Genomic DNA, 24,794 nt, shown 5'->3' on the forward strand with positions numbered 1-24,794 from the left:
CTCTAGATAGAAAATCCAAAACTATTTACAATTTGAAACGGAGTGATACAACATGAAAGGATCGAGATGTTCTAAAGGGAGGGTGAATTGGACTAATTCTAAATTTCTTTCAATAATTTAGTCCTACACTTAGCCCATTTCACCCCCTTTGTGCCTAGAAGTTTTTCTATTTTTCTACCGCACAAAAATTTTGCACCCCAGGTTCCAATGCCACTCTAACATGGCAATTCTAAAAATGTAAAGACATGAATTAAACTGCTCAAATGTAAATGCTCAAAGTAAAGAGAAGAGAGTAACACGGCGATGTTTTTTCGAGGTATCAGAGAGTCGCCACTCCCCACTAGTCCTCGTTGGAGCATCCGCGCAAGGGTGTAACTCCCCCTTGATCCGCGCAAGGATCAAGTGCTCTCTACGGGTTAATTCTTTGACACTCCATCGCGGTGAATCACCCACAACCGCTCACACCATGACTTGGGTCATCCACAAGCTCTACCGGATGATCACCAAGTTTTCAATCACCACCAAGCCGTCTAGGTGATGGCGATCACCAAGAGTAACAAGCACAAACTCTCACTTGACCAAGACAAACCTAATCAGAAAGGTGGATGCACACTTGCTACTCCCTATGCACTAATGAGGTCCTTAATCTTGGATTATCAAATCTCAATCACCCTACCAGGCTCTTGCTCTCTCTTTCACTCTAAAGATATTTCTCAGCTAAACAAATGGACAAGAGAACTCAATTGGACGAGTAGGATATGTATTTATACCCCCTATTCAAAACATAACGGTTGGTGTCCAACTCAGCATTTTTTTGAAGTGACCGGACGTGCAGGTCCATGTGACCGGACACGCCGGTCAGTAGCCAATGGCTACGTGGCGTCACCCTGTCAGAGAGGGCCGTTGGAGTGACCGGACGTAAAGGAGCGTCCGATCCTCCAGGACCTAACGCGTCCGGTCCTCAAATTTTCTCTCTAGAACCTTACTAATGTTGACCGGACGCTGCAAACACAGCGTCTGGTCATTCACTGTTCTATGTCCGATCCTTCATCAATACTGAGACCTAGCTGCTACAGTTGGTCGACACCAGCGCGTCCGGTCCCAATCAATGCGCAGCGTCCGGTCTCTCCTCGGCTTCTGCTGTGTGCGCTGAACACTGACCGGACGCATCACCTGTGAGTCTGGTCAATCATTTGACCCTCCATTCACTTCCAATTCAAAATCCTTTGTGAAAGAATTTGACTGCAATCGATCTTAGGGCTATTCCTGAGCTGCCTAGTGCTAAGTTTGATAAGTGTGCACCACACCTAACCCATTAGACTCACCTAGGTTAAGCTACTAGTTCATGCCCCCTTAATAGTATGGCTAAATGAAAAATAAAGTCATAAAATACTCTAAGTGTCTCTCCAACGCCAAACGACACTTAGAACTAGTCCGTCCTTAACATTATCGTCTATCCTTTGAAAACCGAAACGATTTCCATCGATACGGGCATGAAAACCATAATTGCCCAAACAATCATCATTACCATGACCAAGGGCTAGCTTCTTCATTGAGTCCCACCGTCGCTTTCCCAGCTTGGAACGATGCATAAACACACCACTACATGATGTCCACAAGAGCAGTTAATAAGCCATTAAAATCTTTGTAATATTGTAGAAAGTAAAATACATGTATACTAAATCAGAACCGGGGGAATTATCTCTGAGAGTGTGGAGTTCGGACAATTATCGCCTAGACATCTGATCATTTCAGTAAAATTATAAATGATGTAGCAGGCAACTAATTGAATTGATAGACAATCTCATTTTGGCTAAATGAGGTATGGACAGTAAAGAAACTAACTATTCAGAGAGTGTATGTTGCAGCACCTGACATTATCGGAAAAGAAGGATACATAAGGCTAAATTAGTATAGACTAATGGCAAACAATAATAAGTCTGAGATGCAGGGAAGCGAACAAGATCACACTGACATTCAATTCGCACAGTGAAGTCATAGCTTGCACAGTGATAATCAATTTTCAGAAAAAATATATAGAAGCTACAATATTCAGTTCAGAAAGAATATCCAGGCTCACAGCATGCTAACAGCAATATCATGGTCACAGAAAAATTAATGGAATAGAAAAAAATATAATACAGGAACAAACAAAAAAAAAGCTAAAATATGATCAGAAATAATCTTTTTGTCAGGATGTTATGACCGGCATCTCCTATGGCAGGCATAGGCCCAATAGTGGCTAGGGGGCGGTCTATTAAGGGGCTTAGAGGCCCAATTTATTGCTTATTTGGTATTTTCTTAGAGACAGATATAGTTTCTTAATTATAGCATCTATAGGGAAGGATAAATACTTGTAATCGGAGATTATTGGAATTAAGCAGAAAGCAAAAATTAAGTTGCTGGCTTCCCTTGGGAGCCAGCCGTCCCTGCCCTCTCCCTCATGTGAACAGTACCCGCATTACTGTAGCGCTACGTGAACTCTAGGGCTGTAGCAGCAGCCGCCGCTCTCGCCGCCATGGCCTCTCGCCGACGTCGAGAGTACAGACCACGTCCTCCCCTCTTCCACCCCTATAACCTGCGCAGCAACACCGGTAGGGCATCAAGTCCTATCAATCTGGTATCAGAGATCTCTGGTTCGATCATGTCCAGCCCTCTACCGAGTTCTTCCCACCTGCCACCGCCGCACACCCAACCGCCGCCACCAGCGTCTTCGTCGACGCTGCTGCCCCACACATCAGGCGTGCCGGCATTAGGCACGCTGGCGTCCTCAGGGGCGATCGCGCCCTCTGCCCCGGCACTGTCGTCTCCCACCGCCCTCGTCCTCACCCCAGAGCAGATGACGGCCGCAATCCTAGAATTAGGGCAGGCCATGGCGGGCATCAGGGCCTTCCTCGTTGAGCCCTATGTGCCCCAGCCGTAGCCCCAGCTGCCACCTCTGCCGCCGCCACACCAACAGCAGTTAACCCCTCCGTCGCCGCCCTCGGCCGCGACCACGACACCAGTCATCTTGTACCAGTATGGGATGCCCTCCGACGGGACTACGACGACCTCGTTCCCAGCCGCGCCGCCGCCATCCAAGGGCGTCCCCATCTAGCAGATCAGGTTCCCATCATCCCCATCACTGCTTCCGGCTTGGATCGCCGGTTCGTCGAAACCCATCTTCATGGCGCCCAGTACCCAGCCGTACCTACCGCTGCTCCTGACCACCGGGGCTGTCATGGCGCCTGGCGGTGCCCTAGCTCCGGGCGTCCTCTACGACGGGGCTGACGGCCCCCTGTTCCACGACGGCAGCCTAATGCCGACGCTCTCCGCTGCATCGCCCTCGCTGGACAGCACGGGCGTGGTGCCCTCCGTCGCCGCACAGGACCCGCCGCCGCCCAAGTATTACAAGTTGGAGTTCGCCACATACGACGGCTCCGTTGATCCCCTGAATTGGCTCAACCAGTGTGAGCAATTCTTTTGGGGTCAGCGCACGCTCGCCTCTGACCGTACCTGGCTCGCCTCCTATCATCTCCGGGGGGCGGCCTAGACTTGGTACTATGCCCTCGAGCAGGACGAGGGCATGCCACCATGGGAGCGCTTCAAGGAGCTGTGTCATCTATGCTTTGGCCCTCCGATCTGCGGGAGTCGGCTAGCTGAGCTGGGCCGACCGCCATTTGTTTCCATTGTGTAGGAGTTCGCCGATCTCTTCTAGTCGGTGGCATGTCACGCCCGAGATGTCTCCACGCGTCAGCGGGTCGAGCTCTTTGTTGGTGGCCTTCCGGATCATATCCAGGTGGACGTGGAGATGCACGACCCCCGGACCTCCAGACGGCCATGTACTACGCCCGAGCGTTCGAGCATCATGCGGCTGCCATGCAGCTGGCGCCGCCTCCTCAAGCCGCTCCTCCAGCTCCGTGTCAGGGTCAGCCTCCCCCGGCGCGTGCACCCAGGGTGGCCCAGGCGGGGCAGGCCCCCGCTGCGGCCAATGCGGCCCCCGCGGCGTGCCCATTTTGCCGCCTTACACCGACGGAGCAGCTGGAATGTCGTTGCCAAGGCCTATGCTACAACTGCGATGAGCCCTACGTCCCTAGACATGTGTGTCAGCGGCTCTTCTACCTAGAGTTCGGGGACTACATTGAGGAGGACGCCGCGCCCACCGAGGATGGGGACGCGGCCATACCACTAGAGGAGCCGGCCGCCTAGGGGCAGGCGGCCGCTAAAGCTCTCATCGTGTCCCTCCATGCACTTGTAGGTATCCGGACGGAGAACACGATGCTATTGGCGGTGATGGTCAAGGGGGAGCGCCTCTTGGCCCTTCTCGATATCGGCTCCACCCACAACTTCCTCCAGGGCGCAACCATGCATCGCCTAGGGCTTCCGCCCACTAGGGGGCATAGCTCCACGTCACCGTCACCAACGGTGATCGCCTATGTTGTGAGGGCATCGCCCGTCACATCTCCATCAGCATCGGGGCCGAGGACTTCTCCATCACATGTGTCGGCCTCGACTTGGGCTACTTTGACTTCATCCTTAGCGTCGACTTCCTGTGGACCTTGGGCCCCATTCTCTAGGACTTCGAGGCCATGACATTGGCCTTCTGGAAGGGCGTGGGTGGCTCTGACTCGGCCGTGCCCCAGCAGCATGTGGCTGTGACCTCTATCGACTCTCAGCAGCCCTTGCTGGACCGCCTACTGCAGCAGCACGGTGCCATCTTTGAGGAGCCATAGGGCCTTCCACCTTCCACCGGGCCATCAGTACGACCACCGCATCCACCTCCTGCCAGACACCGCTTCCATCACCGTGCGCCCGTACCGCTATCCCTAGCTGTAAAAGGACGAGCTGGAATGGCAGTGCGAGGACATGCTCACCCAGGGCATCATCTAGCCTAGCACTTTGCTGTTCTTGGCGCCCATGCTCCTTGTCCATAAAGCGGACAAGTCTTGGCGCTTCTGCATCGACTACTGCGCCCTCCACGCCAAGACGTCTAAGGACAAGTTCCCTATACCGGTCGTGGATGAGCTTCTCAACGAGCTCCATGGGGCTCGCTTCTTCACTAAGCTCGACCTACATTCGGGCTACCACCAGGTGCGGATGCACCCCAATGACATCACCAAAGACCGCCTTCCACACACACCACGGCCACTATGAGTTCCTGGTGATGCCTTTCGGCCTCTCCAACGCCCCGGCGACATTCCAGGCATTAATGAACGACGTCCTTTGCCCCTACTTGTGGAGGTTTGTGTAGCTACTGGAGGGCGCCCGTGTCCACGACGTCTTCCACGTGGGGCTGCTGAAGCGGCACCACGGAGATCCGCTGGCTGTTTCAGCCACCCTTCCACAGGTCCTCGATGGTCGCGTTCTGCCAGGATAAGAGCAGGCGCTGCAGGCGTAGCAACGCCGCGGTGTCTGGCGCATACTGATCAAGTGGCGTAGCCTTCCAGACAAGGATGCTACCTGGGAGCCTCTCGACGAGTTCCACGAGCACTTCCCCGACTTCCAACTCGAGGACGAGTTGTTTGCGCAGGTGGGGAGAGATGTTATGACCGGCATCCCCTATGCCAGGCGCAGGCCCAATAGTGGCTAGGGGCCTGGACTATTAAAGGGCTTAGAGGCCTAATTTATCGTTTATTTGGTATTTTCTTAGAGATAGATATAGTTCCTTAATTATAGCATCTATAGGGAAGGATAAATACTTGTAATCAGGGATGATTGGAATTAAGCAGAAAGCAACAATTAAGTTGCTGGCTTCCCTTGGGAGCCAGCAGTCCTTGCCCTCTCCCTCGCATGAATAGTACCCACGTTACTATAGCGCTACGTGAACTCTAGGGCTGCAGCAGCAGCCGCCGCTCTCGCCGCCATGGCCCCTCGCCGATGTCGAGAGTACAAACCACGTCCTCCTCTCTTCCACCCCTATAACCTGCGCAGCAACACCGGTAGGGCATCAAGTCCTATCACAGGACTACTTACTAATCAACCCATCCTAACTCCAGCCGTTTCATCTGAGAATATATTTTAGTTTTCATTTGTCCTCGCTTGTGGCAAATGCTCAGGGAACCAAACACAAATCGGATTTATCAATTGAAAGTTAGTTGACGGCAGCCTAAAGTTCAGTAACTTAGCAGCCCAAAGATCAGTACCAATTGCAAAAATGCAGGAAAAAATGCTATAGAACCAGATGCCTATGCTTCCTGAGTCTCAGCCTAAAATTAGCTGTTGAATGAGCAATTGCCACCATATCTACGTTTATATGTTTAATAGGTTCTTTTGAGCTCTATACAACACTCAGATTTTAGAGCCATCACATTACATTGGCCTACTAAAATCCGAAACTTATATGAGTCGATTTTTTTTTATTTTTAACACTTTTTGTAAACTAATTTTAAATCTAACACTGTTTTTTTCTTCTTCAAAACTAACACATTTGGCCGCGCCTATTGCCATGGCGTGGCGAAACAACTGTGCCATGCCATGCATGGTGGCGCGGCAGGAGGCTGACGTGGCGACGATCGAGGCTGCTGACCAGTGACGTGGCAGGGTCTGCCGCGCCACCAATTTTGGCGCGACAGTGATGCACCACGGCGCATGGCACGACAGTACCTGGACGGTTTAGATCCTATTTCAATCGGAACTTTCCGCGTCGATCCTTTTTTATTATGTCTTGTTTTTACTCCTATATTGGAAGTTACTCTACGTATTGTTTGACGTAAAATCAATAGTGAATTTGTTTCTGTCTTTTGTTGAATCTTTTTCACAGCTCGATAGAGAATTTGATAAGCCAATGATTTTTTTCCGTCTTTTATAATACGGTTAACCACCATGTTAACTAATCGATTACAAAAAATTGGATCGGATTTTGCGGTTCTTTTTTCTGTAGTACCTCGACATGACATGAGCGTGAAAGAGGTTCAAGAATCCATTTTCTTTTTATAAGGGCTAAAAATGAATCACTTATTTTTTTGGCTTTTTGGCCCCATATTGTAGGATCGGCAACGACACGACCATGGACCCCGGCTTCCTCGACCCCTCGCGCAGCACGGTCGACTACTGCGCGTCTAACCAGGGTGCCTTCTTCGGTGATTTTGTGGTGGCGATGACCAAGCTCGGGAGGATCGGGGTCAAGACGCCGGCCACCGGCGTCGAGATACGTCGCGACTGTCGGTTCCTGAACTAGTTGCTACTTAATCTCGCCGGCAGTGCTGCCGTGATGCATTGAAACGAATATGAAGCAAATAAATGAAGTCCATGCGCAAGTTGATACCACATAATATTTTCATTGGTTTGACATAAGTTTGACATAACATAACCAACTAAGCCTGCAAGTTTCATACGCCAATATTCGTTCGACCTAACAAACTGAGACCCAAGAGTGTAAGGATCCCTCGGACGCCTTTGTCTCTTTGGATTTGTTGGCAACACATTGGGAGTGTAGCCAATGTCAGTGTGGTCGCGTCGCCGGTGCATACGGCTCGTACCCTACAAGTATATGATATGCACAATTACTTATAATCTTTACGATCGTTAGTTCATGGAGCGTACGTATTTAAAGAAACTACCTTTGTTAGTACCTGTGAGGCTCCTCGGGTACCAAGCGGGGCACCACCTAGCTGAGACATGTCGATCTCGTCCTGCGGCCAATCGTCCCATTAGTCGTGCTGTCTACGGAAGCCCGGGGGGTCGTCGTCATCATCGTCGTCCTCGGTTGCAGGGTCCTTCCTAGCGCTATGATGTGGTGGTGTACGCACTGTGAAAGTCGCACCTGTCACCGGCTGAGAAGAGCCGACTAGTGTCCTCAAAGAGGTTGAAGACGTGCCACCCGACCGCGCCGGGAGTGGCGGTTCCACCCAAGGAGTGTCCATGCAGCTTAGCTTCTGAGCTAGCTTCCTGTAGCTCTTCTTCACCTTCTGCATAAATAGACGTTAAAGTTAGTGTATTTTCCAAACGTATATACACTAAAGAAATATTTTTTGAATGAACAAGTTTATGTTTACCTCCACAAAAGCCTCGAGAATGCCTGGCCCCTGCCCTCTAGACTCGTGAAGCTGGAATGCTGCTTCGTTGGACATCCTTGAAATTGTGTCGCCTGAGTACAGAAATGTGGTAGGATAGTTTTAGTACACATACTTAATACCAAATGGATAACAAATTGTACCATTCAAGTATCTTACCACGTATCTTTGAAGAGGGGCTCTCTGTAGCTGTGTGTCCTCCCTAGTGGCAACGTCATACACATCTTCGATCACATCTTCCTCCAAGTCCTCGTCAATCACCTCCTCAGTGTACGAGGGCTTGATATGTGTCCTTGTAGACCTGTGAAGCCACCGCAGGTACTCGTCGAAGGTGTGCTGGTCATGTTGAGGACCCGCATGGACCGACTGTTGTTCCCTATTTTGCCACAAGTGGATGTGCGCGTTGTGTGTCACCTATCAATCCTTGGTCATGTACCTCTTCCTGCGGTCATACCTGCAACAAAACGATGTTAGTTGTACCACACACATCTCTGAATTGTAGCTTTGTTATTAATCGATAATGCACCCGTGCAATTCTTGGTTTGTGGAGTAAAGCGGTGGTGGGTAGCCTATCATTCTTCCAAACTATCTGCAGACCCTAATGGGCAAGTGAATCTCGACCACGTGAAAGAAAATAAGAGGGACATTGCAACGATACTCGTCTGACTCATCTCTAGTGATAGGACTGAGATAGTACTGGAGCTCCGAAGCATCCCAAGGACACCAATTCACCTGAACATTTTGTAATTGAGTTAGGTTGTGATATAATGTACATCGAACAAGACACATGTATGATAGTAAAGAGAGTGTAACCTGGTGCTGTGTCAGGATGTTGAGACCGTCCGTGTACTTACGCCTCGCATTCCCTCTAACTAGCTCTGCTTCTGTCTAGATATACAGAGCTGTAGGGAGTGTATCTTGCCCATTCTATTGCTGCATTGAACACGATAATGAATTAGCCATTTATAATTTGATCATATATAACTGCCTCAAAGAATATAGTGAACCAAAGTACTTACCGATAGACCAGTATTAAGGGGCCACCCAACGGGCCATCATTCCCAACACCAAACATGGAGTAGATAGGAGGAACCCCCAAGGTTCGCATACCCTGAGGTGTGACGACAGGCAATACATAGCTGTCGATACGTCCATGCCAGGACTGCGCTGCCCCAGCTGTACGCCGCTATGTTCTTCCACGGCTGGCATAGTATGTCAAGGAAAATCTAGCTAATGGTGTTGCCAGAAGCGTCTGGGAAGAGGAAAGCATCAAGGAAGTGCCAGAGCCACACTCTAGCGAATCTGTCGATGTGAGCCTCCTCAGCCTATGGGTCCAAGTAATCAAAGCACTCTATGATCTAGGACGACAAAATACCAAAACTTTCCCTAAAATTCACCAAAGAAAATGACACCTGATGGCTGCAGGAAAGCAATACAAGTATTAAATAGGCTTCAATTGCTCACTTATTTTTCTTTGAAACCTCATCGTCCGGTAGAAGAAAGCCAATGAACTGAGCCACTAGCTCCCTCCAGTAATCGTTGTCAACTATACCCGTCACTGGAAGTCCTCCCAACTAAAGGCCAAAGATAGCCTTCACGTCTTGCATGGTTAAGGTCATCTTGCCGCAAGGTAGGTGGAACGTGTGTGTCTTAGGCCTTCACCTATTATAAGAATAGAATGACTGTTAGTTGACTCAAATTTGTTATAAGAATGTTTACGTACAAAGAAGGCACTCGCACCTGTCTATAGCTGCAGTAATTAGTGCTGGGTCAAGGGGCGGAAGACCGTAGTTGACAACATGGACAAGCTCGAGGAAGCCGACACGCTGTATATATGGCGTGTAACGCTCATCCCACTGGTGTGCCTTGATGTGCGTGCGGGGCCTGAAATGAGGCAAGGCCACCTCTGCGTCGATGTCACTCAAGATGTGTGCTCGATGCTGGTCGTCGTACTCCACCTCAAGAATGGGATACAACGGGTGCTGCATGGGAGGGGCCATCCTATTACAAATTGATAAACAAAGGGTTAGAGTATTCAAATTAACAATATTCAAATTAACATTATGTAGCATTGCAAAATTTGAACTACTTGTTATGCAATACGAACACAATATGAAAGCACATGTATATATTCAAAGTAACATTAATAGACATATCACGCACTCTAAGTACCGACACTTGAAAACTAGTATCTATACCCAAAATCCCTAACTAAATAACTAACTATAAACTAAATAATAAATACCTAATCAATCCCTAAACCCAAAATCCTAACTAACAGTAACATAAACCCTAACTACCTAACCAAACCTTAACTATACTACAACACACAACCTCAATCCTAAAAACTACCTACCTAAATCACAAACAAATTCACTAACCAAACTATCCTAAATCACTAACCCTAACTATCCTAAATCACTAACTATATTAAATCACTAACTATCCTAAATCACTAACTATCCTAAAGCAATAACAATCATAAAACCCTAACTATCCTAAATCATTAACTATCCTAAATCACTAATGTAACTATCCTAAATCACTAACTATCCTAAATCAATAACAATCCTAATAACATAAAATTGAGAGGGAGGTACCTTGATATGAGCGGGCGGCCGTGACGTGCCAACGTTCGTGGCGCGGCCGGTGCGGGCGCTGCGCGGCAGGAGTGGGCGGGCGTGGCCGGTGCGGGCGGGCTGCCGTCCGGGCGCGTGCGGGCGTTGGCGGCGGGGCGCTGCACGGCAGTGGGCGGGCGCTGCGCGGTGTGCGGGTGGGCTCGCTCGCTATATTTATCTGGTCCTATCGCGCCATGCACCGTGGCACGTCAGTGCCGGGCTAAGATCGGTGGCGCGACAGACCCTGCCACGTCACCGGTCAGCAGCCCCGGTAGTCGCCACATCAGCCTCCTACTGTGCCACCATGCATGGCGCGGCATAGGCATTTCGCCGTGCCATGGCAATAGGCACGGCCAAAAGTGTTAGTTTTGAAAAAAAACAGTGTTCGCGCTGAACACTGACCGGACGCAGCACTTGTGAGTCTGGTCAACACTAAATCAGCGTCCGATCAATCATTTGACCCTCCATTCACTTCCAATTCAAAATCCTTTTTGAAAGAATTTGACTCCAATTGATCTTAGGGCTATTCCTGAGCTGCCTAGTGCTAAGTTTGATAAGTGTGCACCACACCTAACCCATTAGACTCACCTAGGTCAAGCTACTAGTTCATACCCCCTTAATAGTATGGCCAAATGAAAAATAAAGTCATAAAATACTCTAAGTGTCTCTCCAACGCCAAACGATACTTAGAACTAGTCCGTCCTTAACATTGTCGTCTATCCTTTGAAAACCGAAATGGTTTCCATCGATAGGGTCATGAAAACCATAATTGCCCAAACAATCATCATTACCATGACCTAACTCAAGTTACCTCTGCAAAACACACGTTAGTCACAGTAATCTCGTGTCGTCATTAATCACCGAAACCCAACTAGGAGCCTAGATGCTTTCACAATCCAATTCACCTAAAAGTTTAGCATTCATCCACTAATTTTTTGTACCATAACCTAAATGAAAATTACAACCTCATGAATAAGAAAATAGTTTTATAAAACTGTACAAGTCAGGAATCCACCTATGACAAACCTTATTGGCATTAGCAGATTGAGCGAATAAAGAAGATAGTGAACTGTATGCATGCCTGCTTCACCTTGGGCTCGACCTCCATCTTTCTAGCATAGGATGTACCCTTGAATCCCCTTACCTAGGTAGAGCATGCGTTCAAAGCACTCACTACTTATAGGACAAGATCACTGGCTCCGGTAAGTTCCAACACAAGCTTACATGAGTACAGAGAAATTTCTTGGATGATGACAAAGAAGAAGATGAAATCGATGCTAGGTGGGCTGAAAGAACCTTCTACACATAGTTGAGGCCAAGGCCCAGCTTCTTCATTGAGTCCCGCCGTCGCTTTCCCAGCTTGGAACGAGGCATAAACACACCACTACATGATGTCCACAAGAGCAGTTAATAAGCCATTAAAATCCTTGTAATATTGTAGAAAGTAAAATACATGTATACTAAATCAGAACGGGGGGAATTATCTCTGAGAGTGTGGAGTTCGGACAATTATCGCCTAACCATCTGATCATTTCAGTAAAATTATAAATGATGTAGCAGGCAACTGATTGAATTGATAGACAATCTCATTTTGGCTAAATGAGGTATGGACAGTAAAGAAACTAACTATTCAGAGAGTGTATGTCGCAGCACCTGACATTACTGGAAAAGAAGGATACATAAGGCTGTATTAGTATAGACTAATGGCAAACAATAATAAGTCTGAGATGCAGGGAAGCGAACAAGATCACACTGACATTCAATTCGCACAGTGAAGTCATAGCTTGCACAGTGACATTTTCAGAGAAGTCATAGCTTGCACGGTGATAATCAATTTTCAGAAAAAAATATATAGAAGCTACAATATTCAGTTCAGAAAGAATATTTAGGCTCACAGCATGCTAACAGCAATATCATGGTCACAGAAAAATTAATGGAATAGAAAAAAATATAATACATGCACAAACAAAAAAAAAGCTAAAATATGATCAGAAACAATCTTTTTGTCAGGACTACTTACTAATCAACCCATCCTAACTCCAGCCGTTTCATCTGAGAATATATTTTAGTTCTCATTTGTCCTGGCTTGTGGCAAATGCTCAGGGAACCAAACACAAATCGGATTTATCAATTGAAAGTTAGTTGACGGCAGCCTAAAGTTCAGTAACGTAGCAGCCCAAAGATCAGTACCAATTGCAAAAATGCAGGAAAAAAATATGCTATAGAACCAGATGCCTGTGCTTCTGGAGTCTCAGCCTAAAATTAGCTGTTGAATGAGCAATTGCCACCATCTCTACGTTTATATGTTTAATAGGTTCTTTTGAGCTCTATACAACACTCAGATTTTAGAGCCATCACATTACATTGGCCTACTAAAATCCGAAACTTATGAGTCTGCCTGGCCACTGCATATGCGCAATTGCATGTAGGCTAACTAAAATGGACGAACATTTAATCATGAAACTGAAGGATGTAATGTCTGTAGAGTCTCACTAAATAGAGTAGTATTTTGAAGGCAGAGAAAATAATACAGGCTGGCCAAAGAGGAAATCTCATGAACTCAATTTGAAGGTACAAATCCTCTGCTGTATGGGTCCTGGACGAACAAGCAGTTGAGTTAGTCTTGGGTCTCGGCAACAGTGTACCCCAACTTTCATTTTTATCTGCCACAGCAAGGGAGAAGAGCGGCAACGGCAGTAAAGAGTACTCAACCAGGACAGTGGTGCACGTCGAAGAAATAAGAGTGTTTTAAATCTCTACTATATATAACATGTGGCCAGGCCTGAAAAGGAATTGGCCAGCAAAGGAACTGTACAGGAAAATCTCCTACAACTAAAAAGAACAAAACGTGGATATTTTTTGTGCGACATTTGTTTTATTTCGTCCGTCTGCCCACGCCCGCGATACCCGCCTGCTTTGAAGGAAACAAATCGATCACCTGAGGCCACATGCATGGAAGGAAACAATAATCATACATCGAAATCATGTTGCTATGGAAGGGGGGTACGTTGATGTTCTTCAAAGGATCCCCGCCTGCTTTGAAGAAAACAAATCGATCACATGAGGCCACATGCATGAAAGGAATCATGCATCGAAATCACGCTGCTCTGGAAGGGAGGTACGTTGATGTTCTTCAAAGGATCCCTGCCTGCTTTGAAGGAAACAAATCGATCATCTAAGGCCACATGCAGGGAAGGAAACAATAACCATGCATCGACCCCTGCGATATTTGTTTTGGTTTGTCCGTCTGCCCACCCCGCCCCCTACGATACCGTGGCTAATAAAAAAAGAAAAATCCCCCCTCGTCTCTCTCGTGACCCGATGCCTGACGGCGCTCCCTCCCCCCGACGGCTGATGACGCTCGTCCCTCCCGGCCGCGGCGATGCTCCTCCCTCGCCGGCGGCGGTGGTGCTCCTTCCTCGCCGGCGACGGCGGCGCTCCTCCCTTGCCGGTGACGCTCCCTCTCACGGCGGCCTCCCATCTCCAGCGAAGCTTTGCGAGCTCAGCCTCGGAGTGGCCAGATGCGTGGGCACGGTGGGCCCTAGCTGCATCGCGTGGGGGCTAGGATGGCCGTGCGGCAGGTACCTTCCTCTCCTAATCCCTATCTCTTCTTGCATTGGATGCTGGATGTGTGAGACATATCTGAATGAGGAGCTAATCTGGATGTGTTGCACATGCTTCTTTGTCTGCACTTGCTGATTATGTGTGAAACCTATCTGAATGAGGAGTGAAATGGCACTGTTGAAATTGAAACCAAATTGAAGTTGAATAATTCAGCTATGTATGTTTCCATGGCAGCTCTGTATGTTTCCCCAATGCACGGTTGAATAATTGGGACCAATCGATTTTGCTGATTATGCATTAGACATGTATCTTAGATATGTTTGGTAGATGATATGTAAGCTGAAGCTGCTCCCATGGCATTGCTGTCGTACGTTAGATTTGTAGCTGCTGCAATAAGAACATGTGAACTCTGATCAAACATTGTCGACTTCGGCAGGTATCCGCATGGACGCCAAGTATTTTGGTCCTGACAGAAGCATGCAGCTTCTCATGAGAAGAATAAATTGAAGCAATGTGTGTGCAAGCTATCTACAATGTGCGTGCATGACTGCATATACGTATATGCGATTAGAAGAGGTGGAAGGGAAAGAAACTGATCTAGAGTGCAAGTGCACACGACATATCTAAGAGACATATATTATGAAGTAGCTCACTGTCCACTCTTGCCCTCCATTTTCATTTTTTAGATATATATTATGAAGTAATTAGCTTGTTATAAACATCATATATTTGAAAACAGAAACAGAGGGAGTACTTGTGCATTTTGTGTAGAGCCGCATTAGCCTAGGATAACACTGCAGCCTGCATTCTTGTTGTTTTTGCATTCACATGTATAACTTCAGAGGAAGTGTGCAGTGTGCTACATATAGGCTGTTTGGTCATGCTTTGCTTTGCAATGTTCCCTTTTTTCAATTCTCATGGCCTATTTCATTAGGTATTTCATATAGATATGTCCAGTTAGTGGATATGGATTATAATAAAAGAGCTGAAACTGTATTTGAGGAAGAAGAAGATGATGAAATGATGATGCTTGTTTTTCCGGTGCTATATTTAGCTTCTATCAGAACTAGAACAAGAACTCCATGTTACACTTCAAAGTTTAGTGGTTCAGAATATACACGTGAACTTCTTGAGGGCCATCCACATTGTTCTTATCATAATTTGCATATGGAGCCATGGATTTTCAAAGCACTTGCAGATTACCTTAGTTCAAGAGGACTTTTAAAGAATACAAGAGGGGTTACTGTAGAAGAACAACCAGCAATGTTCATGTACATGCTTGCGCAAAATGCAAGTTTTACTGCATTGTGTGATAGGTTTCAGCACAGTGGAGAGACAATACATAGACATATCGCAGCAACCTTTGATGCAATCTCTTCATTGCCTTTTGATTTTGTGAAGCCCCCATCATCTGAGACCCATTGGAAAATATCGACAATCCACATTTTGCACCTTATTTCAGGTACATATAACAAATATATGTACTATTTTAAAATTCTTACCTTTTTCTTACATATGCTAATTACAAATAGCACCTCTTCTCTCCCTTGCTGAACTGCTTAGGAGCGATAGATGGGACTCATGTTCCAATCACAATCAATGCAAGTAAAGCAGCACCGTATCGGAATAGAAAAGGAACTCTTTCTCAAAATGTGATGCTTGCATGTGACTTTGACCTGAACTTCGTTTATGTTTCCACTAGCTGGGAAGGTTCAACATCAGATGCTGGGGTTCTACGTTCTGCCATTAGGTCTGGCCTATCCCACCATGCCACCAGCACCTGCGGCGACTCCTAGGACATGCACAGCAAGGTGTAGGGGTGATGGCATGGCCACCCCATAGCGGCACCGGCGGCGGCGGTGCCCCCTTAGATCCGGTTGGTAGGCAGGAGGAGCCTCGAGCGAGATGAGGGGCGAGCAGATCGAGCGGGATGAGGAGCGAGCAGATCGACAAGGTACGCCCTTTCCTCCTCCCTCCTCCCTAGCTTGATAAGGTGCGGCTAGGCCATCGAGCTCCATGGCCCCCGGTGACAGCCTAGCCAAACCCACGTGCTCGGCAGCCCCTGGCGGCGGTGCGGCCCCTGATCTAGCTACTTCAACCTTCCCCTCTCCATGGGCATCATAGGGGTGGCTCCCCCTTTCGTGGCTCCAGTCAGGCAAGCAACAACTACAACTCTAGCATGCTCAGCCCACATGATAACCCATCATGCCCAGTGCTTCTCCTCTCGTCTGACCCGTGCAAGCTTCCCCTGCTCTATCAGATTCCTTGTGATTCCATGATTTTTTGCAGCATGCTGATACCCCGCTTGAATGTTGCAGTAGTGCTTCTCTTCTTGAATGTTGAATGTTACAATTTCAATGGTGACGTGAAGTTGCAGCCTCCAAGAGCGACCAATGATAAGGAGAAGTACCATCGGTGACTACTATACACCAGCCACATAGGTAACGATTGCTATAGGGCATATCTTTTGTATTTTTTTGGACAAAGATTAAGGTCTAGCATCGGTAACTTCTCTAATGTGATCGAAGTCTATTAGTGTCCAGATTGCTATCCGGTGGATGCACAAATCATTTGACATTGTATAGTAAACTGAGAACTAGCTGCTTAGGAAAAACCTTAAAGAGTTCATGACAATTCTGATAGTTCTGTTGATCTATTTATCCTTTCTATCTTTACCACGTCGATTCTTCTTTCTCTAAAACATACTTGATTACTCATAAATTCATGGTTAATGCATTAAGTTTTGGATTGTTATAGGTATGGGCAAGGTTGTCGCTCGGCCCTTACCGAGTAGGTGAGCCTACGACGCCGCGCACTCTGTGACGATGTTAATTTCATGAATTTTGCTTTTTGGATTAAATGTCACTTTAACATTTTCACAGTATTGTTATTTTATCGTGCGATCCTTGTGTTTTTAGTACAAAAGTTTTACTGTCCTATAGCAATGCACGGGCACGCTACCTAGTACAAATATGAATGCTTAAGCAGGTAGATAGGAATATCAGAAGAAATGAAATTTCTGATTTTTTTGAAAGTTTGCTCCGATGAAAGTATTCTATATATTTATACATCTCCTACAATCTCCTACAACTAAAAAGAACAAAGCGTGGATATTTTTTGGTGTGACATTTATTTTGGGTCTGTCTCTCCCCATTAGGATCCACGCCTCCTCCGAATATTTCTGATTTCCTCTCCTTTTCTGTTGCTCACGATCAGCTACAGGCGCCTCCATGCAAAATCGGCACCACGCAAGATCAGCGCCCCTCACAAATCGGCCACATGCCCGCATGCAAAATCAACTGCTCCGAAATCGTGGACACCCTATCCATCTTTTCTTTTCTTTTCTTTTAGGACCTCTCCACGCCCATCTGTCGTCGTTCCTCATTTGCCACCTGAGCTCGACACCGATAATTCCTTCACCTCCCACTCCCAGCCTTGACAAGGGGCCACCTATAGTGAACAACCATTCACCATGGGCCTGCGAGTGACTGCTGCCCTGATCATCCCACCTCGGCGATACGGCCAGCCACCGACGGCGACCTCCGTCTATCCAATACACAGTGATTTCTCTCGATGGCAGGAGGAGACGAGTACCATGCATCACCACGATCACCTGACCCGCCTCGGATCCCTTGTCCAGTGGACTGCATGACTGTTCCATAGCCAGTCGTTGGTCCTCCCACGATTGGCCTAAGGTATACCGTGATCGTCAATCCTATTTTAACTGTATACTGAAAATTCATGTACTGCTTAATTTAATTAATCATTCTTTTCTGCCTCTTGTCTCCGTGAGGATCAATGCCATCCGTGTGATTTCTAATATATTAAGGTCCCAGATTTGCAGGCTCTGTGGTTCTAGTTCATCACTGCTCCCTCAGGCCTCACGTCATCTCCAACGCAAGCCTCGCCGTCCACGAACCTGCCGCCGGCAACAGTGCATTAGCAGCTAGCACAAGTCGTTCAGGGCTGGTCACAACACCATTGGCCAGGGCTACCTACAGTCTAGGTCTGCCTCCTTACCATTCCTTTCTTTGTGGAAAAATCTGATACTATATACATGGCATGATTGCAGTTTTAAAATAATTGAATATGTTTTTAATTAATTAAGGTACATATCCATGTTTGATATCCCTCAACTAAATTATTTAGCTTGATAATCAGTTAACCGTTCATACTAATTTGGGACCAAACCGTTCTTATTTATTTCGGGGCCGTCTGCTTTACATCGAGGCAAAGCTGCTTGGTGTGAGCACTGAAATGATATATAGCTATATAAAAATACATCATAATTAGGGTTTGATTAAATCAGCTAAATAATTATCGCTATTTTTGTTTGGTTATTCAATTGAACAGAACAAATCTAAATGATTTCATTATTAGTGCTTAGAAAATTAAACTGAGTGTATATAATACTTTTTTAAAAACAAAGCAGAACAAAGACAATATAATTTTATATAGCTATATATCATTTCAGTTCTGAATTAATGACATCCATGTTTCATATACCTTAATTATTTAAAAAATAATAATATGTATGTCTTTTATGTCTCGATGGACAGGTCATTATAGAGTGATTGAGGTACAAGCATGTTTTTTCGGTTTTTTTAGCAATCACATTGTGCTAAATAGTTTGTCTTGTTTTATATTAAGTTAGGACTCATGGTGCTCTTTCATGAATCATGATTGCATCAATCTGGTGTTCTGCTTGCTTCCATGTGTTCTGATATTCTTGGTTTAGCATCTACATTTCTGCTTTGTATTTGTAGGTGCCTATAATTTGTTAACAGTAGGGCTGGAGACAGTTGAAACAGTACCAACGGCAATGATTTGGAGCGCCGGTGAGAATAAGGTAACAACAGACATTGTCAATGTTCACTAAATTTCATGTCCAAATTGTCAGGAAAAGAAGGCAGCTAAGTCATGAAGTTTTCAGTCAAATAATTTAATAGACTACTAAAATGCTAACACGTTCTGGTGTATCTCCCCAATCACCATAAGTGCAACAATTGTTTAGTAATTATGCCTATTACAATAGGTCAGTAGCCATCACAATATGATGTTGTTAGTATATTAGTATTGTCAATATCTCAGAATTTTTATAAATATAAATCAGTCCTTTCTCATGAGACTGCAAGCCATGCTGATATTATTTTCCTTTAAGATAGAATGACTGAACTGCACAACTGTCCAACATATATTTTAAAACTTCTCTTATATAAATAATGACACATGCTTCTGTTCTTTACTAGGACTCGTAGGAACTAAAAAAAAATCAGACCACTGCCTGCCCGTGTCATTCACACAAGCATGATTGCAGGGCTTCAGCCAAGCAATGCCTGAAATCAGAGTCTGCCTGACCAGATAATTTCTTAATCATTCATGGTCCAACAATTGGATTCAGAAGTAGAGAGGATTCAGTTAGATGCGAATTACTTTCACCATGTCCCATTTCTCCCGCTTCCTACTCGGTCATCTCCCTGATCTTGACGTCGACATCAGGGATGATGGTCGCACACATGGCTCGCACTACTATTTCTTAATCAATATATTTGTTTTGATGAATTACAGAATTAGTCAGCCATCATAATATCACAAACTTGTATGTAGTTCTGGATAGTAGTAAACTTAGAGTTTTGCAGGTAACCTGAATCAGCATAGTTGTAGAACACTAGGTTGTTGTTATATGCTTTCTGATAACTATTTAATTGTCATCATCAAGTTGTTCACTGTAGGATTCCGACTTAAAAACAATCCAGCTCTTAATCCATATATAGTGTCATTGTACAGTCCATTGATCTACTTGCCTAATAGTGCTCGATTACATCTTCCATTTGATTGAATATTGCCTGTCATGTGCTTTAATTTTCACACCCTACTATTTTCTTTAGCTTCCTGTTCATGTATGGTCATTGTGCTTTGAGCCCAAATATGGTTAAAGTGATTGCCTGTTTACCATCTCAAAGGCCCTCATTTGATTTTGTTCCAACCTATGTGGTCGACCCTGGGCTGGTTGACTCCACTCACCCACACTATCACCATGGGATTTTGGCATGTCCACTATGTGAACTCAACAGATGATCACTAATATGGTGCCTTTGTGCTATTGTATATTTTGTGTGCATTCAAATATGAACTACTCTGAATTTGTATATGCCTTTGACAGACAGTAGTTGTAGCCACAAATATGAACTACTCTGAATTTGTGTATGCCTTTGATGTTTAGGTTAGGCAACTCCTGCTATTGGTCTCTCAAGATTTCCTTCTAAAAAATCAAGCACATCCATCCATTTGTAGGTACACATCCCAATTCTGTTCAATGCCAAGCTTTTTGTTGTCTATCAAACTTAGAGGTGAGGAAATTGAAGGAATCAAGATACACAGATAGCTTTTGTCCTGTTGATCGCCACTTGGTTACAACTGACACAAGTGGTGGTAGTTTACTAAACCGAGGACCTAACCCTAACTTAAGATAATTGGTTATTTGTATTCAGATCTGATCTAATTACATTTGTGTACATGTATTATGCTTGCTAACTTCGGCCACTTTGAGAGATTAAATTTTGATTGAAACTAGGGATTAATTTTGTGTTCAGTTTCATCATAATGGAACCTATACAAAATAATGAAGGTCATACACCATTTGTAGACTTGACAAACACCATTAATGGAGGTAATTGTTTATACACATGTCCATAGATGCTTTCACTTGTATTATTTGTGGTGATTAAGTAAATATCTATCAACTTATTTTCAAACAGCGGGTCAGACAACATCAAATTCACAAGCGCAAGTTGATGAATGTGCACAGCATAAAAGGGAAAGAAAACGCACGACATGCAGCAATGACTCAAGAAGAAAGGGATGAAAAAAATAAAAAAACATAGAGAAAAGTATCTTCTGAGAAAGGCGGAAACTCCACTAGCTGCTGGGTCGAGAGGTCCACCACATTCTGATTTTCTATTTCTAAATTTAGTATTACCATTTTTTAGTTTATTTAATGTATTGTGATGTATATGTTGTAAATGTATATACATTGAGCTAAAAGTTTTGTGCAAATTAGGAAAAAATCAGATGGACTAAAACTTTGCAAATTAAGAAATGTTTTTTGTTGTGTATGAATGATACCACCTACTTGCATTAGTCATTGGTTCGCTTATTTATTGTGTAATTATGTTGTACTAGTTGGAGTTGAATCAACCACGTAAAACACTGATGGCTGTGAAGATAGTGACCGGCTACATCGAAACAACTCATACGAACTCATGTAGATTGATAAAGATAACACATGTACCATTTTGGTTTCTTTTGTTCCTAATGCTAATTATTTTTTGTTGTGTTTGTATGATGCCGAGGCCAAGGTTAATACCATGTTATTATATATATGTAGATGACTACTCCGATAGATGTATAGATCAAAGTGGCATAATTGACTTGACTGATGCATCACCTGATCTAAACCCAGGTACATTGTTTTTTTTTCATTAATGTTATCTATTTGAGAAGAAAAATATAGTGGGCAACCCAAATGTTGTTCAGGACAATGTAATAAGGAATTAATGTTCTTACAATATGTGCCCTTCTGTAATTTATTTGAGACCTTACTTTTTTATCAATATATAGGTGCTACAAATGCATCCAATTCCATCGACAATATTGTCACGTGTCCAAAAGAGCGTAAACGTGAACTAGATAGAGCACGACGGGCTGCACTGTCTCCTGAACAAAAGGCGCTAATAAACAAGAGGCAGCGTGACTTGTATGCGGCAAAAAATGCAGCAAGAAAACTGCAAATGACTCCACAAGAGAAGAAGGAGAAGCGAAAAGAGATGAAGAAAAACTATAATAGGATGGTGAGAGAACACCGATGTAACACCCTAGGTGTTTGGCTTCCACATAATTACATTTCATTTCATAAATATATGCATCATCTATGTCATCATGCCATTGTCACTGAAACATACATATGCAACATTCGCAAATTCTGATTGTTTCATACTTGATTGCTTATGAATGGTAGTAGTGCAACATGTGAATACAACATGAGTTTCTCATACCTTGAAACATGGCAACATGGTAGTAATAATGACAAGTATAAAATAACAACAACGTCATGAAACATGTGAAACATGAAATTGCAACATTTGAGTGAATTGCTTGTTTTGTGGCTTCATCCCATGTGATCATTAGAAATTGGTATAGCACTTGTGTAAAGTGGTTGATTATGGTCTAATACACCTTAACTACACTTAGGGTAATTGTTTGGACATTGTTCATGTGGACCAAAATGACCAAATTGCCCTTTAGGAGAGGTTTGACTTGAATTGACCCTTAGAGTGCCACTGTTTGACTAAGTCAAAAGACCAACTTAGAGACTTTGCATGGCTGTGCACTCTTTACCAAAGTTGTAGCTAATTTATCAAGGAACAAAAGTTGTTTTATGATCAACTCATGAAAATGTGTGGAACAGCCTCAAACATGGCCCACAAGTCATTAGTGATGGTGGATTCAACACTAAAAAATATTCTAAGTCCTAACTGCATTTTCAATTTGATTGAGCAACCTTTGGCTTGATGTAACTTCTGATCCATGGCGAATTAGATGATGGTCCTTGAAAGGAAATTGTAGATGGATGGTAGACCTACAATTTTCATGTACACTATTTTTGCAATGGATCAACGGTTTAGCCATATTAAGACGTTGAAGTCGCGCTGTCAGTCAGTTTCCGTTGTCTGAATGAGTGCTACAGTGACTTACAATCATCAGACAACGAACGCCATGTGTTCGCCACCCGTCGCTGGACTTCTGCTCGCGCTGCCATGCGCCACGGGCATCCTGGCGCTGCTGGCCGTGACTTGAGCACCCCGCGCGCCTGCCCGACACACTCGCCTCCTCCATTTGCCTCTCTTTCTCCTCCACCGCGCGTAGCACCAAAGCCGCCGCAGCTTCTCCAGTTCCGACCGAGTGTCGCCGTCACCTTGCGCGCTCGCCACTACAAAAATGCGTTGCCCAGTTCGTCAACAGCTTCGCTATGATCCCCTCTACCACCTCCACCTTTCAATCGGTCCATTTGAGCCTTGGTAAGGGCGTAATCACCGTTTCTTTCACCGCCGCCATGGCGGGACCTCGCCGTTGTTGGCGCTCCATGCGGCCAACGGTCACCGCAACCTTCCCATCCCTTCTCTCCCTTGCGCTAGGTCCTGTGAATGCCACTGATGCTCGTAGGGTCACTCATTAGGGCTGCGACGCCGTCGTCTCGCCGGAGCCGGCCATGCCGTGGCCGTGCGCCGCCATGGCCGTCGCCATTGCCAGTAGCCGCAGCAATAGCTTCGATTGAGGGCACCGCTAGATACGCACGGGCGAGGAGAACATCGTAGTACTGCTGGACTTGCCGGAGAGGCCACCGACGACGAGCTACGCCGCCGTCCGTTCCTCCTCCCCTGCCTGTCTCTCTGTCGCGTGGGACCCGCGCGTCAGCCGCCATTCTCAGGCGAGAGCTAGCGTGGGCCACGTCACGTTTGGGCCACACCAGCGCGTACGCCGTGGGCCGCCGAGTCTAACCGGGCCGGCCCAGCAGTAGAGTAGGGTTTCAAATTCATTTTTGTTTTATTCTTTTCACTGATTTGTGTATATATTCAAAAATATGTATCTCCTAGTTGGTAGCTTCAAATGATGTGGTTCCAATTTTGCTGAGTTCATGATAATGTCTAGTTTTTATTAAAAATATAATTTATGCTATGTTCTGTTATGAAAAATGGAGTTGCTAATTATCTCTTTTAATCATGAAAGAAATAGGGGTAATTATATCTTTTTCTATGTAGCTCCAAATGGCATGAAATTTTTATGGTGCACTGCTCATATCATGAATAGCTTGTAGTTAAATTTTCATATATTTTGGACACTGTATGTAGGAGATATAAAATTATCTTGTTTGCATGGATGGATCTTGTGTGAATTTTCATAATTTTTTTATAGATCTAGTAAGGGTAAAATTTGGTGAGTGCTATTCTTATGCTAGAATGATGCAAGGAAAAATGTGAAATCTATTACTTGACACTTTTCATTAGGGTTTCCTAATTATGCTAGAAATAGACATGCCACCTGTTATTTTGGGTACAACAAGTTTTGCTTGCCCAATGGCTTTGAAATTTTTATGGTAGTCTATGTGAAGCATGAGATAACTACTGTAATTTTTGTAGATTTTTCTGAATAGTTTTACTATATATTGCTTTAATCACCTAATTAACTAAATAAATTAGAAAAGGATATTAAATAATTTATTTAGAAGTTGGCACTATACTTTCTAATGTTTCTCTGGTATGCACAACAAGTTGGTAAACTTGGTTTGGTCCAATTATGCTTTTGTATCATCACTAAATATTTAATTTAGTAACCCTGTCATTTTTGGACAGATTCTAGGTTTACTGGAATTCGATTTGGTTAACGTAAGAATCATGCTTTGATGTTTACAAATGATTTGTAGAGAATTTCATAAGTTTTCCAGAATGTCCTCTTGCAAGTCATTTGAATTTATAGAACTCTGGTTATGATTGAATTAAGGGACTACTTGTGTGCATATGAAACTTTAACTGTTGTTTTAAGTATGCCTTTACTATTTCTAAGT

At 44.9% G+C, this 24,794-nt stretch overlaps 1 protein-coding gene across 1 annotated transcript; it reads left to right on the top strand.

Moving 5' to 3' along the window:
- Positions 1–3,220: 3,220 nt before the first annotated feature.
- LOC136465949 (uncharacterized) lies at positions 3,221–4,188 on the top strand. The gene is made up of 2 exons (XM_066464483.1): positions 3,221–3,449; positions 3,779–4,188. The coding sequence occupies exons 1-2, from the start codon at positions 3,221–3,223 to the stop codon at positions 4,186–4,188; spliced, it is 639 nt and encodes a 212-aa protein (XP_066320580.1).
- The last annotated feature ends 20,606 nt before the right edge of the window (positions 4,189–24,794 follow it).

This window comes from Miscanthus floridulus, chromosome 7 (assembly GCF_019320115.1).
Source record: "Miscanthus floridulus cultivar M001 chromosome 7, ASM1932011v1, whole genome shotgun sequence".
NCBI classification, from domain to species: domain Eukaryota; kingdom Viridiplantae; phylum Streptophyta; class Magnoliopsida; order Poales; family Poaceae; genus Miscanthus; species Miscanthus floridulus.

Excerpts from the sequence above, each read along its gene's own strand:
- LOC136465949 (XM_066464483.1), top strand. The coding sequence starts at position 3,221 with ATGGCGCCTGGCGGTGCCCTAGCTCCGGGCGTCCTCTACGACGGGGCT. Across the intron at positions 3,450-3,778 it reads CCTGAATTGGCTCAACCAGT|GTGGACGTGGAGATGCACGA; the intron begins GTGAGCAATTCT and ends GATCATATCCAG.